A 17,897-nucleotide genomic window follows, 5' to 3' on the forward strand; every position below is an offset into this window, starting at 1 on the left:
TTATTTTTTAATTTATTTTATTTTTATTTTTTTACAAATACACAGTTGTTTTTAATGAACTTGCTGTTTATAATGCACCTTTAACATTCAAACTCTAGTAAGACTCTTTATTCAGCAATGTCCAATTTAGACATTTAAGGTATAAAAGCATTACTTAAAAGTATTAGGCAATACTTTAAATAGCATATCATCAACACATGCCATGTTTATTATAAATGACTTTCAACTATGAATTATTTCCACTCTCTTATGAGCTAAACATGAATTAATACTCACAAATCTGAAGAAGGATTATTTTATTCTTCATTTTTTGGAATCCTCTGTGTCCATGTGCCCTTCTGGAGGTAGCAGCTCAGAACTGTGCTCAGTTGCTTTCGATGAAATGAACTTATGACTTATTAAATGTTGTAATTTACATGCTTGCGATTAACCAACATTGTGGTTTTTCCCTGTGGTTTACTCGAACGCAACAGCAAAGAATGATCTCTAAGATAAACTTCCGCAAGCTTGAGGAAACAGTGCCCCCTCATTTTCATATACGTTTTTATTTTACACTTTATGCAGCCTTTATACATTTTAGTCCTGATTCTCAGTCTGGATAACGTTTGGGGTTACTCTACACAATTTTCGTCCTGATACTCAGTCTGGATAAAGTTTGGGGTTACTCGACACAATTTTAGTCCTGATTCTCAGTCTGGATAAAGTTTGGGGTTACTCTACACAATTTTAGTCCTGATGCACAGTCTGGATAAAGTTTGGGGTTACTCTACACAATTTTAGTCCTGATTCTCAGTCTGGATAAAGTTTGGGGTTCCTCTACACAATTTTAGTCCTGATGCTCAGTCTGGATAACGTTTGGGGTTCCTCTACACAATTTTAGTCCTGATTCTCAGTCTGGATAAAGTTTGGGGTTCCTCTACACAATTTTAGTCCTGATTCTCAGTCTGGATAACGTTTGGGGTTCCTCTACACAATTTTAGTCCTGATTCTCAGTCTGGATAAAGTTTGGGGTTACTCGACACAATTTTAGTCCTGATTCTCAGTCTGGATAAAGTTTGGGGTTACTCTACACAATTTTAGTCCTGATGCACAGTCTGGATAAAGTTTGGGGTTACTCTACACAATTTTAGTCCTGATTCTCAGTCTGGATAAAGTTTGGGGTTCCTCTACACAATTTTAGTCCTGATGCTCAGTCTGGATAACGTTTGGGGTTACTCTACACAATTGTAGTCCTGATTCTCAGTGTGGATAAAGTTTGGGGTTACTCTACACAATTTTAGTCCTGATACTCAGTGTGGATAAAGTTTGGGGTTACTCTACACAATTTTTGTCATGATACTCAGTGTGGATAAAGTTTGGGGTTACTCTACACAATTTTAGTCCTGATTCTCAGTCTGGATAAAGTTTGGGGTTACTCTACACAATTTTAGTCCTGATTCTCAGTCTGGATAATGTTTGGGGTTACTCTACACAATTTTAGCCCTGATTCTCAGTCTGGATAAAGTTTGGGGTTACTCTACACAATTTTAGTCCTGATTCTCAGTCTGGATAAAGTTTGGGGTTACTCTACACAATTTTAGTCCTGATTCTCAGTCTGGATAACGTTTGGGGTTACTCTACACAATTTTAGTCCTGATACTCAGTGTGGATAAAGTTTGGGGTTACTCTACACAATTTTAGTCCTGATTCTCAGTCTGGATAACGTTTGGGGTTACTCTACACAATTTTAGCCCTGATTCTCAGTCTGGTTAAAGTTTGGGGTTACTCTACACAATTTTAGTCATGATACTCAGTGTGGATAAAGTTTGGGGTTACTCTACACAATTTTAGTCATGATACTCAGTCTGGATAAAGTTTGGGGTTACTCTATACAATTTTAGTCCTGATTCTCAGTCTGGATAACGTTTGGGGTTACTCTACACAATTTTAGCCCTGATTCTCAGTCTGGATAATGTTTGGGGTTATGCTACAAAACTACAAACTCTAAACCTAAAAATAAGGGAAAATCTACTATATATATTTTTTTTTTAATTATTATTTTTTAATTTATTTTATTTTTATTTTTTTACAAATACACAGTTGTTTTTAATGAACTTGCTGTTTATAATGCACCTTTAACATTCAAACTCTAGTAAGACTCTTTATTCAGCAATGTCCAATTTAGACATTTAAGGTATAAAAGCATTACTTAAAAGTATTAGGCAATACTTTAAATAGCATATCATCAACACATGCCATGTTTATTATAAATGACTTTCAACTATGAATTATTTCCACTCTCTTATGAGCTAAACATGAATTAATACTCACAAATCTGAAGAAGGATTATTTTATTCTTCATTTTTTGGAATCCTCTGTGTCCATGTGCCCTTCTGGAGGTAGCAGCTCAGAACTGTGCTCAGTTGCTTTCAATGAAATGAACTTATGACTTATTAAATGTTGTAATTTACATGCTTGCGATTAACCAACATTGTGGCTTTTCCCTGTGGTTTACTCGAACGCAACAGCAAAGAATGATCTCTAAGATAAACTTCCGCAAGCTTGAGGAAACAGTGCCCCCTCATTTTCATATACGTTTTTATTTTACACTTTATGCAACCTTTATACATTTTAGTCCAGATTCTCAGTCTGGATAACGTTTGGGGTTCCTCTACACAATTTTAGCCCTGATTCTCAGTCTGGATAAAGTTTGGGGTTACTCTACACAATTTTAGCCCTGATTCTCAGTCTGGATAAAGTTTGGGGTTCCTCTACACAATTTTAGTCCTGATTCTCAGTCTGGATAAAGTTTGGGGTTACTCTACACAATTTAAGCCCTGATTCTCAGTCTGGATAAAGTTTGGGGTTCCTCTACACAATTTTAGCCCTGATTCTCAGTCTGGATAAAGTTTGGGGTTACTCTACACAATTTTTGTCATGATACTCAGTGTGGATAAAGTTTGGGGTTACTCTACACAATTTTAGTCCTGATTCTCAGTCTGGATAAAGTTTGGGGTTACTCTACACAATTTTAGTCCTGATTCTCAGTCTGGATAACGTTTGGGGTTACTCTACACAATTTTAGTCCTGATACTCAGTGTGGATAAAGTTTGGGGTTACTCTACACAATTTTAGTCCTGATTCTCAGTCTGGATAACGTTTGGGGTTACTCTACACAATTTTAGCCCTGATTCTCAGTCTGGTTAAAGTTTGGGGTTACTCTACACAATTTTAGTCCTGATTCTCAGTCTGGATAAAGTTTGGGGTTACTCTACACAATTTTAGTCCTGATACTCAGTCTGGATAAAGTTTGGGGTTACTCTACACAATTTTAGCCCTGATACTCAGTGTGGATAAAGTTTGGGGTTACTCTACACAATTTTAGTCATGATACTCAGTGTGGATAAAGTTTGGGGTTACTCTACACAATTTTAGTCCTGATGCTCAGTCTGGATAAAGTTTGGGGTTACTCTACACAATTTTAGCCCTGATTCTCAGTCTGGTTAAAGTTTGGGGTTACTCTACACAATTGTAGCCCTGATTCTCAGTCTGGTTAAAGTTTGGGGTTACTCTACACAATTTTAGTCCTGATGCTCAGTCTGGACAAAGTTTGGGGTTCCTCTACACAATTTTAGCCCTGATTCTCAGTCTGGATAAAGTTTGGGGTTACTCTACACAATTTTAGCCCTGATTCTCAGTCTGGTTAAAGTTTGGGGTTACTCTACACAATTGTAGCCCTGATTCTCAGTCTGGTTAAAGTTTGGGGTTACTCTACACAATTTTAGTCCTGATGCTCAGTCTGGACAAAGTTTGGGGTTCCTCTACACAATTTTAGTCCTGATGCTCAGTCTGGTTAAAGTTTGGGGTTACTCTACACAATTTTAGTCCTGATTCTCAGTCTGGTTAAAGTTTGGGGTTATGCTACAAAACTACAAACTCTAAACCTAAAAATAAGGGAAAATCTACTATATATATATTTTTTTTAATTATTATTTTTTAATTTATTTTATTTTTGTTTTTTTACAAATACACAGTTGTTTTTAATGAACTTGCTGTTTATAATGCACCTTTAACATTCAAACTCTAGTAAGACTCTTTATTCAGCAATGTCCAATTTAGACATTTAAGGTATAAAAGCATTACTTAAAAGTATAAGGCAATACTTTAAATAGCATATCATCAACACATGCCATGTTTATTATAAATGACTTTCAACTATGAATTATTTCCACTCTCTTATGAGCTAAACATGAATTAATACTCACAAATCTGAAGAAGGATTATTTTATTCTTCATTTTTTGGAATCCTCTGTGTCCATGTGCCCTTCTGGAGGTAGCAGCTCAGAACTGTGCTCAGTTGCTTTCAATGAAATGAACTTATGACTTATTAAATGTTGTAATTTACATGCTTGCGATTAACCAACATTGTGGCTTTTCCCTGTGGTTTACTCGAACGCAACAGCAAAGAATGATCTCTAAGATAAACTTCCGCAAGCTTGAGGAAACAGTGCCCCCTCATTTTCATATACGTTTTTATTTTACACTTTATGCAGCCTTTATACATTTTAGTCCTGATTCTCAGTCTGGATAACGTTTGGGGTTCCTCTACACAATTTTCGTCCTGATACTCAGTGTGGATAAAGTTTGGGGTTACTCTACACAATTTTAGTCCTGATTCTCAGTCTGGATAAAGTTTGGGGTTACTCTACACAATTTTAGTCATGATACTCAGTGTGGATAAAGTTTGGGGTTACTCTACACAATTTTAGTCCTGATACTCAGTCTGGATAAAGTTTGGGGTTCCTCTACACAATTTTAGCCCTGATTCTCAGTCTGGATAAAGTTTGGGGTTACTCTACACAATTTTAGCCCTGATGCTCAGTCTGGATAAAGTTTGGGGTTACTCTACACAATTTTAGTCCTGATGCTCAGTCTGGATAAAGTTTGGGGTTACTCTACACAATTTTAGTCCTGATTCTCAGTCTGGATAAAGTTTGGGGTTACTCTATACAATTTTAGCCCTGATTCTCAGTCTGGATAAAGTTTGGGGTTACTCTACACAATTTTAGCTGATTCTCAGTCTGGATAAAGTTTGGGGTTACTCTATACAATTTTAGTCCTGATTCTCAGTCTGGATAAAGTTTGGGGTTTCTCTACACAATTTTAGTCCTGATTCTCAGTCTGGATAAAGTTTGGGGTTACTCTACACAATTTTAGTCCTGATACTCAGTCTGGATAAAGTTTGGGGTTACTTCACACAATTTTAGTCCTGATTCTCAGTCTGGATAAAGTTTGGGGTTACTCTACACAATTTTAGCTGATTCTCAGTCTGGTTAAAGTTTGGGGTTACTCTACACAATTTTAGTCCTGATGCTCAGTCTGGATAAAGTTTGGGGTTACTCTACACAATTTTAGTCCTGATTCTCAGTCTGGATAAAGTTTGGGGTTACTCTACACAATTTTAGTCCTGATACTCAGTCTGGATAAAGTTTGGGGTTACTCTACACAATTTTAGCTGATTCTCAGTCTGGATAAAATTTGGGGTTTCTCTACAGAATTTTAGTCCTGATTCTCAGTCTGGATAAAGTTTGGGGTTACTCTACACAATTTTAGTCCTGATTCTCAGTCTGGATAAAGTTTGGGGTTACTCTACACAATTTTAGTCCTGATTCTCAGTCTGGATAAAGTTTGGGGTTACTCTACACAATTTTAGTCCTGATTCTCAGTCTGGATAAAGTTTGGGGTTACTCTACACAATTTTAGCTGATTCTCAGTCTGGTTAAAGTTTGGGGTTACTCTACACAATTTTAGTCCTGATACTCAGTCTGGATAAAGTTTGGGGTTACTCTACACAATTTTAGCTGATTCTCAGTCTGGATAAAATTTGGGGTTTCTCTACAGAATTTTAGTCCTGATTCTCAGTCTGGATAAAGTTTGGGGTTACTCTATACAATTTTAGTCCTGATTCTCAGTCTGGATAAAGTTTGGGGTTACTCTACACAATTTTAGTCCTGATTCTCAGTCTGGATAAAGTTTGGGGTTACTCTACACAATTTTAGCTGATTCTCAGTCTGGATAAAGTTTGGGGTTACTCTACACAATTTTAGCCCTGATTCTCAGTCTGGATAAAGTTTGGGGTTCCTCTACACAATTTTAGCTGATTCTCAGTCTGGATAAAGTTTGGGGTTACTCTACACAATTTTAGTCCTGATTCTCAGTCTGGATAAAGGCGGGAGGGGGATAGAGAGAGAGAGAGAGAGAGAGAGAGAGAGAGAGAGAGAGAGAGAGAGAGAGAGAGAGAGAGAGAGAGAGAGAGAGAGAGAGAAAATACAAAACTTTGCATATGATCTCTCCATCAGAGTGTGACGCACTGGCAGTTTTGTTGTTACTATGTACGTGATAATTACCTGAGATAAAAAAGAAACATCTATTATGTTCACATGATTTCTTATATATTTGGACTTTTGTGTTTACCTTTGGATTTGGGTATGTAAAGGAAATGCTTATCTGCTTTTCAAGAGAAATACAGATGAATGTTCTGGTTAGATGGTTTGGGGAGAATTTGCATCTCTTTGTTGGTTCATTATAAGAATACTGAGTCTTACTTTTTCTTTTTATTGACTTTTATCTATTTATTACATTTAAAAAAATGTCAGACCACACGGAAATCTTATTTTCCTGCTTTTTATTTATTTTATTTTTTTTTACTTTTTATTTCCTGTCATGTATTCATCCACCCTGTTGTGCACTTTAGTGAAACTTTAGTGAAAATTGGCATTTGATGAAAATGTGGTTGCCGACATGTTAACCTACACATGACGGACTTGTTCTATTTCTAAGATATGTTATGATTTTCTACGTTAACATATTTATGGTAATTAAGCTTCTACCCAGGTAAATATGGAGACAATTTTAGAAATATTAGGTGAAACAAATATTTGATGAATTTCTGTATATGCAGCAAGTCTCTTCAGTTCATTAAAAAAAATATTGACAGCAGCTGATCAATCACTTGAATACTCACATTAGTTTGTGGCTGGAGTTTGTTGCAAGTATAATAAAGTTCGGAGCTACTTTGAGGTTGTTATTTATGTAAAATTAGCCATTTCTTTGCCTGGGTAACTCTTTGCCCCTGTCACCAGCACTGTAAGCCTGTTAGTTGGGAGCATCGGCTAAAAGCACCGTATTTAGGAAAGCTGGGGATGAATGGAAGTGGGACATTCGACAAAAGATTGTACTCTATATCATGTTTCACTACAACTCAAATCCATTTCACACTGAATTTTATTTTTAAACTGCACAAATGAGGAAAAATAGAACAGTGCTGAATGATTAATAAGCATTTATGTTCAATTAAGACTAATATAAAACATTTTATTTAGTAATTTCAGCAATTAACCCTTTCAGACCCTGCGTCCATTACAGTGGACAGCATGGGTTTTCTTTTTTATGTTTTGTTGCACAAAACGCTATTTAAAGCCTATTGTCCATTAGAACAGAATATTAACCAGCCAATTAAAAATGAACAGTAGCCAAGCCCCGCCCTCTGCATCAGAAAAAAAAACAGCAACAGCCAACAAGGCAAAGTAAGAGCACATTTTTACTAAATGTAAGTGATTTAGAACATTTTTATCATGTGAACATTACTGTTTAGGGATGATTTGTGAAGTAAAGGGTCGGTATGAAATTTAAAATAAACATTTCAACACAAGCATTCACACTGTAGCCCAGATAATTTGAATTTACTTAAAAAAATTGAGGTTGAGGTTGCCTTAAGTGATGAGTAATGAAAACTTAAGTTAGTTTAACTTAGAACATCAAGTTATTACAACTAAAGAGGAAGCTGATTTATTTCTAATTCAGCCCAGGGGGAATCACTACACACTGATAGTGAGTGTCTGTCAGAAACTGTTGGACACACCCATTATGCAAATAGATTGTGACAGAAGCCAATAGAAAAGAAGCTGTTAATGACAAAACAGACTAAACTCAGTTATTATTATTAAGTTGGTTCAACTCAAAGATCTCAGTTTGAATAGTACAGTATATGTGCACACAAATTCAGTTCAACTAACTCTAAATACAGTAGTTGAGTTTTGTTTAGAAATCTCCAATTTTATGTAAAACAGACTTAAATCATTTGTAAGTTATATCAAAGCAGTTATATTGTTTTATTTAATTGGGTTAAATTTTTATACACATTTCTCTGTAGACTATTAAAATTATATTTTGTGTGCATTGCAGACAGAAAAGAACATTCTTTTATTTTTTTCTGAAAGGATTAATAATAATTATTAAAGTTGATACAAAAGAAGAGTCCAGTTGATGGATTCAGAGCAGTCCTGGAAGTCTGAGAGTTATCACCTCTTGTAAAACTGGTTTGTCAAGCTTGTGCAGAGGTTTGAACAGTATAATTTGCATAATAGTGATGAGGTTGGAACAGTTGGATGGTGTCTAGTCGTGTTTGTGTCATCAGTGTTTTCAAAATCACTCTCAAACTATACTGGTAAGCTAGTTGGGTTATCTAGCGCATTTAAAGAAGAACTCTGGTGTAAAATGTACTTTTTTTGTAGTAAAACATGATAAAAAGTTCTTACCTTTGTTGAATATCCCACCTCCGCTCTCCCACAGCATTGAGAGATCCAGAAATGTTGTGCTTTTTGTCCACCCCTCTTTACAACGGCCGCTTTGGGACATAATTTACCCTGATAAATCGCTTTTTACACCGTTATCCAGCTCAAAGTAACTCCACAACTCCTTACTAGAATCCGGAGAGTCCTGACATTTAAAACGAGGCATTAAAAACTTAAAAAGTGTAGTAATCAGTGTAGATATATTCACAATCTTTTTCAGGGCCTATTAAATGAATTTATTTGCATAAAACAATCTATATCACTCATATCTATAATCTGAAATGTCATTTCCAGAGGGAAATGACACTTCTACTGTTTTTTAATAAAAAATGGATGATCGCTTCACTGATAAGCTTTGAATTGATAGTTAGCATTTCATGCATGCAAAATAAAGCTTTTTTATGTTAAATGTTTTATCTTTTTCAGAACAACAATGGAACTACAGCATGTTTGGAAATGACATACAATAAATATTTTTGATGATCAAGCCACATTTTTTCTTCAACAGTTGTGAGTGGAAAATTAAGTGGCTTCCATGTCCAACATGTGCTCTGGTGTCACTTTACATTTCCATAAAAACAACCTAAACAATCTTTCACCAGAACTTTTTTTAAAGGGAAAGTATGTATTGTGGTGGAAATGACGCCAATGCTGTGAGACAGGTATATTTTGTATAAAAAATAATATTTACAGTGGACTCATCAAATATATTTATATATTTAATTTATTTCAGTATTCCTAACTACAGCTGCATCAGCAATTCTCATATAAATAATATTTTTAACCCTTTTTTCAGTGTAGACGTTTGAAACTCTGGGGGTGAGACAAGAAAGAAATAGTGATTTTGTAAGAAATGTAAGAAATAACCTAGCAGTACATTTTGTACACATTCAGCATGCAAAAGTTCACTACAATACCGTATATACCACCCCATATACCATTATCCTAACCCTACTCAACCCTATATATACACTATGATACTACATCTCTATGGCACAATCTAAGGCAGGGGTTCTCATCTGGTCTAAGTCCAGGACCCATATTTTCTCATGGCCCTTAAGTCGCAACCCACTTTTATAGAATACAAATTAACAAATTTATTTTTGAAAAAACAGCTTACGAAAACACATTTAAACACATAAATACATATGCATGCAAAGTGAATTTAAGAGCATTTTTCATGATTAGATGTATAAAAGTTACTACAGTAGAATTGAATATCAAAACTGCACAAAAATAAATAAGACCACAAAATTACATATTTCACTTCTTCTCTACATATTTCTGCATTCAGATTAAATTAGTAAGAAACTCTTCCAGTCTGTTTTTTCCCCCAGTATAAAACGTGTACAATTTTTAAAGTATTTATTATTTATTGTATATATTGAGAATCACTGATCTATGATACATTTTGGTGGATACACCTCTCATTTCTCTTTGCCATAAACATCCAAGTTAATTTCTGATTTCAGGTTAATGCTGGTCTGTTCTAGTGATGTTCTTCTGTTCTAAAATTTTTGACTGTTTATAATAACTTCTTTCAGGTCAGACAGCAATACAGAAATGAGCTACAGCAACCAACCAGAAGAAACATCTTATTGAAGAAACATTTTATTGAAGAAAAATCTCATTTACAATAATCCAACTAAATCAGGATTACAGGAATAAAATATGTAGATAAAAATACAATAAAAAATTATATATATTAATATATATATATATATATATATATATATATATATATATATATATATATATATATATATATATATATATATTTAATCCTGTTTTTTGGAGTAGCTATCCAGGGAACTATGTCCAGTGATGGACTTTTATTAGATTTTCTTTGTAGCATTTCTGTGACGATTTGATTGCATTCAACTATAAAAGTCAGCATGTGAGTTCAGGATATATAAGATGATCATCACCCGAGCTCATCCTAAGAATTACAATACTCTTTTGTATTCTTTTTCTACGGATATTTAATGAATTTCTATTTTAACTTGTGTGTTGCAGTTCCATTGTTGCAGTTTTCTTTTTCTTTCTTTCTTTCTTTCTTTCTTTTGTGTTTTCTTAACCATTTCAGACCTGTATTATGCTTTAGTGGTTGAACACTATAAAAATGCTATTTCCTGTATGTAATGCACACAAAAAAATAGATTAATATAAAATAGATTAAAAAATCCAATGGACTAAAATATCTATATATATTTTTTTAATCGCATAAGATTAGTTGTTTGTTAATTTTACTCTTTTTCATTCTATTAGAATGGTGTGTAGGTGCACTGTATATTTAGCTTTTTTGCGTTTTCTTCTGTAAAAAAAAACAAACAAAAAAAATCTGAATAAATATAGATTTCAAAAATAGCAAAAAATTAGTAAAATTGCTTCACCGTGTTGGCTTTAGTGCTGCCATGCCCTAATGTCTAGTGCAGTAAGTGGGGCTAAGCTACTGTTTCAATGGCTTGAGCACTTTCTTATTGGCTAATTCATGGAAAACTAACAAAAAAATCTAATGAACGCGGTGTCTGAAAGGCTTAATATTCTTTTTATTATTTAAGAGGCATTATTATGAGAAATGTTATGTGTGGATGTATTTTGTTGCATACTAATGCATTGCTTTAATGGTGGCCTTTGTTTATATCTCAGGTAGTTAACTTTAGTTTTAGTTACTTTTAGGGCTTTTATGCTAATAGACTTATTACATTATCATTTCTAATGCTATTATTTTTTTATACTTTTAGTACTGCAGGTACCCATCTGGAACCTGAGGTACCTGGTTTCAAAAATAAATAAAGTAAGTTTTATGACTTATTTTTGTTGTATTAATTACGCCTATATAATTGTAATATTTTCTGGGTTTTTTTTCTATATTGTTAGTGCGTTTGATTTATGAAGGTTTAGGTGTAACTGTTTGTATTGGTCCTGAAACACAAGACATTTCATTTCTGCACTTCCATCACTTGGCGTAGTCGGCAGGATTATAAAAACAGATTGACCATATTTAACATAATGAGCATTACTTCACTATTACAGATTAGGATACAAAATCTTGCTCTACATACGCAGTGGGTTATATGATCATATTTACAACAAACATAAAATATTCAGAAAATAGATATTTAAAAATATATAACACCAAGTACAAGAATAAAAAATAGTAATTACAGATGCAGGTGTTGCTGCCTCTCATGGCTGCGCTTCCAACTGATCAAACTTAGCATTTTTCTCCAGATGTATCACCAATTCAGCAATGATTATGGAGCAGCTGGGACCAGCTGGGACGAGTGTAGAGCTACAGGATCTACAGGCCCAGCTGTAGCAACATCTGTGGGTAAATGTCCTGCAGGATCTATACAGAACACGTAGAACCTCCAAACACAACCATCACAATCTCAACTTATATCCAGTATAGAGGAACCAACAGAGTCTAAACTAGAGTCTACTTTCAATTACAGTGCAGATTTCCTCAATAAACACGTTTTTTACTCTCTAACCCTTGTGAAAAAGAAGTATACTTAAATTATGCTGAAACAGGTCTGTACTTAAGTTGTTATTTTGGAACTAATAATTTGTACTTAATTACTACTTACTTGTAATTAAAATGATATAAATTTTGTATGTTGTATGTTATTTTCGCCACTATTTAATATAATTTCAGTATATTTGTGTGAGCTGTCTGAATATTAAAAATATGATTAAAATATAGATTTAACATTACATTCATTTTGAGGAGTGTATAAAAACTGGGGAAAACAAAAGCAATATATCATTGCTACAAGTTTTTTTTTAAGTTCTTTTACAGACACTAAAGTAACTAAATGTAAACTTTTTAGATATAAATTTAACATAAAAGTTTATTACAGTTTTAATTTGTCAACACAAAATTGTTTTGTAGCAAATTTGACTGAAGTTGAGTTTTATTGCAGAAATATCGACTCCTTTAGACTCATTTAGACTCATTTAGTAAAAGTATAATTATCATAAAAATTTCATAAAATAATTCTAAGCATATATTTTTACTAAGTACATCACCAGTATAAAATCCGCACAGCCAAATAAAGTATACTTTTTCAAAGTAGACTGAAATACAGATTAAGTAGGTAAAAATGTAAGTATAAGTAAAGAAAGTATACTTGAATTATTGCGCATATAGTTCAAGTACACCATTATTATATTTAAATATTGTAATCATTCACATATATCATTAATGCATTCACACACGTAAAGCTTCACTTCATCCCAACAATCAACTTCTCGCTAGAGACAAGATGCAAGATACAAAATTCAGTTCAGGTTTGAGTTTAAGCAGATTGTTTGGTTGTAATAATTAAATTCTTGAGAATGTCCTTCAAAGTAAATCTAATTTAGTAAATATACATGCAGAAAATATCTTTTAAAAGATAAAATCAAATATTTCTAGTGACAAAGTGCATCTCTTCTTGTGTGTTTGAACTGTTTTGTAGGGATGGTGGCGCAATCTTCAATTTTTGGCTTTACTAGAGAAGCAGAATCTATTCAGAAAACTCTTGTACTGCAGCCTGACCTGAAATATACAAACAGAGAGAACAACATATCAATCAGAGTAAAAGTGCAAGTAAACAAAGTACAACTAACTGTTGCACAGACAGTGACTTCAACATACAGACAATACATATAAAGCATATGTGAAAGCCTTGATGCTAATTACATTCTTGAAAAATACTATATATAAACAGCTCTGAAAAAATGAAGAGAGCACTTCGGTTTCTGAATCAGTTTCTCTGATTTTGCTATTCACAAGTTTATGTTTTGTGTTAGTCTTCACCCTCCAGGTGTTTGGGCATCACAAGTTGTAGGGGGAGTCCTATTGAGTGGTATGGGTAATTGGCTGTGCATAAATTGGGGAGAAAATGGAAAAAATGAGTACAAAAAAAAAACCATGCTTAAATCTACTTAAGTTTTCAGAAGCACAACTTTGTGTTTAAATATATTCAATTAAAATTGAAATATTTAATTTGTTCTTTTTTTAATTTGTACTTTTCCCATGTTAAGTCCTCATACAGGAGGATGAGGACTAAGCTTAACAACATGCTGAAGAACCTGTCCCACCCCATGCCCCACTCTCTGACAGCACTGAGCAGCTCCTTCAGTACCCGGCTGCTGCACCCACGCTGTGTGAAGGAGAGATACCGCAGGTCCTTCCTTCCACACGCCGTCAGACTTTACAACACACCACACTCAAACTAAACACTAGTTTACTATCTCAGGACTTCATAGAAACCTACATACTACTCAGTATAGCTGTAATGCTTACCGTGTGCAATATCCATCTCACTACGAGTACTGTGATCATCATGTGTGCAATTTATTTAATGTGCAATATTTTCTCTCACTTTTGTTTTTATTTATTATTTATTTGATATTTATTCACTGTTACTCTTGTGCAATAATACTGGTCCACCCTACCATAATCATATCTCTATGCACTAGATGTATATATATATTTTTTCTTTTACTATATATAATTTTTTAAACTCTTTATATATTTTCCTACAATAGGTTTTCTGTATATATAGATTTATCATTATTTGTATTTACCTTTTCCTGACCTGTTTCTCTGTCCTTTACTCTGCACTGCTGTAACATGCTCTTTACACAAACCTATTTAACCTCTCCAAACAAAGGCATTTTCTGCTTATCTGTGCTAAACAACTTAATATGCATTGAAATCAAACAACTAAAAAAATATGAAATCAGCTGCGTAGCCCCGCCCTCTGCATTAGAAAAGTAAAATATGCACACTATGTTGCTCAGTTTCAGATTCCGTTTTAGGTGTATGTGTTAAATTCTATTAGATTTTAGTAAAGAAACATAATAAATTTGGTGCTGTAAAACAATATTTGCCCCCTGCTATATCTATTGCTTTTTTTTTTTTTATTATCATAATTATATTTCATACATGCAATGAATTTAGAGTCTCTGGGTAGACTACACGACTCAGAATGCACCACTCAGTGACTCCCACAATCATTTGATGCTTTCAGGAAGTTGTTTGCCTGAGTACTAACACCTGGGGAGCCAGGTATATAAGGCTACCCATAACTTGTTTTGGTTCATCCAGCATTACAACACATTTCCTTGCTACTTTGCTTTGCTGATTTTTGGAAAGTAAAAGTATTTCCTCTGCAGGGGAATACACGTATAAACTAAAAAACAATAATTCTAACACAGAATAGAAAAAAACATCTTATTAAAATAGTTATTGTATACACCATATGCCACAATCATAAAATAATAAACATAGACAAAAGAAATGCAAACAAATAATAATTAAAACCTAATAAACCCCAAATAACTCCACTGTAAATGGTATGGCCCAAAATGGGACCAACTGAGCATGCCTCAATTTGATCAGGCACTATTTAAGGGCAGCCAAAACTGAGGCTGAGCCCTTTGCCAAACCAGAGAGAAAACACAAGAAAACAGGACCACAGGTAAGCATTTAAGTGTAATCCTTGTACGTGCAGCTATTTATGTAATAAAATGTGATAGTTTCAATGATTATTAACTGAGAAAATGAGAATATTAATTGGGTAAATGTGTAAGAACTGAGCTAGTAGAGCAGAAACAGAACATGACTGGAACTAACATGTTGGTTCTGTCACACAGTATTGCCCTTTTATTTATTTTTTTAATATTATCTATGTTTATATTTTATATCTGCATTTGTCTATATTCAAGTTCTTTCGGAATATGACAAGATTAAAGAATTTCACTGCTGTGTGTAATTTTTATATCAATCTAACTTGTTCAACTATATAACAAAATTATTTAACCAGCTTAGACAAGATTATTCACATAAATATTGAGTTTTGTTAATTTTTTTATAGTGAAACTTACCTGACATTTTTATTGTGGTATTGACTGGAGTGATGGTTTTCAAATCTGAATAAAGGACAAATTAAACATAATGAAGCAATAACATGCATTTAAAAGCACTAAGTAAATCTTTTAGAGTGAATCTGAGTACCTGCACAATAAGCTGCATTGCAGACGTTTGGTTTGACGAACTCATAAACGTAGTAATTTCCTGAACACGCTTTAACTTTTATTGATACATTCTGTTCACAGCAGGTAAAATAACTCCCACAGGCCTGACGAGTGACAATTCCTTCAGATATCTCAGGGTGAGAACCATTCAGCCAAAACGGGTAAGAAGTTCCACACCAGAAATAATTAATGCAGCTCTCTGGCATCCGGATGTTCATCCCATAATACAGCAGGCGGTACCAGCCGTTCCCGGTGAAGGAGTTAGCTGACTGCTCTAGTGGCTCTCCAGGGCTGATCCAGAGCGGTGTAGTTGTAGCAGGGATCACCAGTTACTGATTTTAAAGACAAAAAACATTAATCAATATCAATATTGTAACAGCTGGACATTTTCCAATCAATCAATCAATCAACCTCTATTTTGATTTGGATGTACATTGAGGGCAACTCTCATTTTCAATGTAGCCGAGTATTTACAGAAACAGGGATTGACATGACAGAGAAAATAATAGCTACATTTAATTAATTGAAAATAACAGTAAATAAAATATAAAAATATATAAACAATAAAAATAGAATTAGAATAAAATAAGAAAGTAATTTTAATTGAAAAAAATAAGATCAAAAGAAAATGAGATTAATACAACAAAAAAGTTACAATTGGCTAAAACGTTTACATAATACAATAAAAAAAGAACTAAAAAAAGCAATAATAATAATAAAAATAATAGTAATAATAAAATAAAATCAAAATAAGTCAAAAAGCAATAATAAACTATTAAAAATAAAAAAATGTTAAAATAATAATAATAATAATTATAATAATAACAATAATAATAATAATAAAAATAATAATAATAATGCAAATAAAAAGGAAATAAAAACTAAAAGAAGAACTAAAATAAAAAATAAAAGTTAAGAATAAATAAAATTAAGTAAAACAGGTACAGGCTGTCTGAAGGTGGTTAGATATTAAATATTATAGCAACTGCCTAGCAACCGCTTTAGAAATTATGGCAATTGCCTAGCAACCACTTAGCAACACCTTAGCAACCATCTTAAAACGTTAACTGCCTAGCAACCACTTAGTAATACCTTAACAACCACCTGGAATATGGTAGCAACTGCCTAGCAACCACTTAGCAACACCTTAGCAACCACCTCAACCACCTGAGACACATTAGCAACTTTCTAGCACCAACTTAGACACTACATAGCAACCAACACAGATATCATAGCAACATATTAGCAACCACCTGGGAACTGCTTCGCAACATCTGCAAAAGTATTGGCATTGGAATTTTAGCATTTAGCTTTAAGTCAACAGCATAGCAACATAGCATCTGCTATGATCTACTTCTGTACGCTGAATAACATTTTTTCTGAACAAAGTGCAAAACCATGTTGCTGAAACTTAAAGCCTGGATGAATCTGTTTAGCCTTAAAACAACATTTATCTGAGATATTTTGTAAAGAAAAGACTTTATTATTTACTATATTTACTATATTATTTGTTGCTTGTCTTGAAGCAGCTAGCTTGGTGGCTAGTTAGCATGCGGTGTTGTATAGTTTGAATAATAAATTGTTAAAAAATCAATCACAAAAGAATTGTGTGACAAATCGTGATTAATCACACCTTTTCTTTTTCTTAAGACTAATCTTTTAATACAGTGTACAGTATGGAAAATAAGTATTTAATACGCTGCAGATAGTTAACTGTTCTCTAGATTTTGACCATTTCATAAATAAACAACAACAAAAAAGCATGCATTATTTTTAAAACACAGATTTTTACACAGTCTATTTACATTAACCTGCAATTAAAGTCCTTTTCCACATTCTCTGGGCAATTCCACATTCTTTCCCAAAAGGGCTCTAAATCTCTAAATCCCCAAAATTTACAAAAAACATCTATTTAAACAGTACTTACCTGCAGTGCTGCTGTTCATTACTGCAGTTAGTATGACCACAGGGACCCCTGGTGAAAAAATTAAAAAATAGTGATTTTTATAAATTCAGCTGATCAGTGTTTACAGACCATCTACATACAGAAACACAAAAATAACTTAAGCTAAATTTAAACTTATAAATAATTTAAAATTAATTTTAACAAGAGATTACTTTACACCTCATTACAGATTTATAAATTCAGTACCAGTAGAGAGTATGTAGAGAATGTTTCATCCTCCATCCAGTTATCAAAATGATATTTATTTAACTGCCATTTGTGATTTAATGTAGACTGCTTTTGCAAAG

At 33.4% G+C, this 17,897-nt stretch overlaps 1 protein-coding gene across 1 annotated transcript in view; it reads right to left on the bottom strand.

Moving 5' to 3' along the window:
* Positions 1-17,590, bottom strand: part of LOC125785613 (deleted in malignant brain tumors 1 protein-like) — a 37,112-nt gene extending 19,522 nt beyond the window's left edge. Inside the window, exon 1 of the mRNA XM_049469521.1 lies at positions 17,572-17,590. Within this exon, the coding sequence (XP_049325478.1) occupies positions 17,572-17,590 (19 nt within the window). The remainder of the gene's footprint in view (positions 1-17,571) is intronic.
* Positions 17,591-17,897: the final 307 nt, after the last annotated feature.

Source organism: Astyanax mexicanus, chromosome 21 (genome assembly GCF_023375975.1).
Source record: "Astyanax mexicanus isolate ESR-SI-001 chromosome 21, AstMex3_surface, whole genome shotgun sequence".
NCBI lineage: Eukaryota > Metazoa > Chordata > Actinopteri > Characiformes > Acestrorhamphidae > Astyanax > Astyanax mexicanus.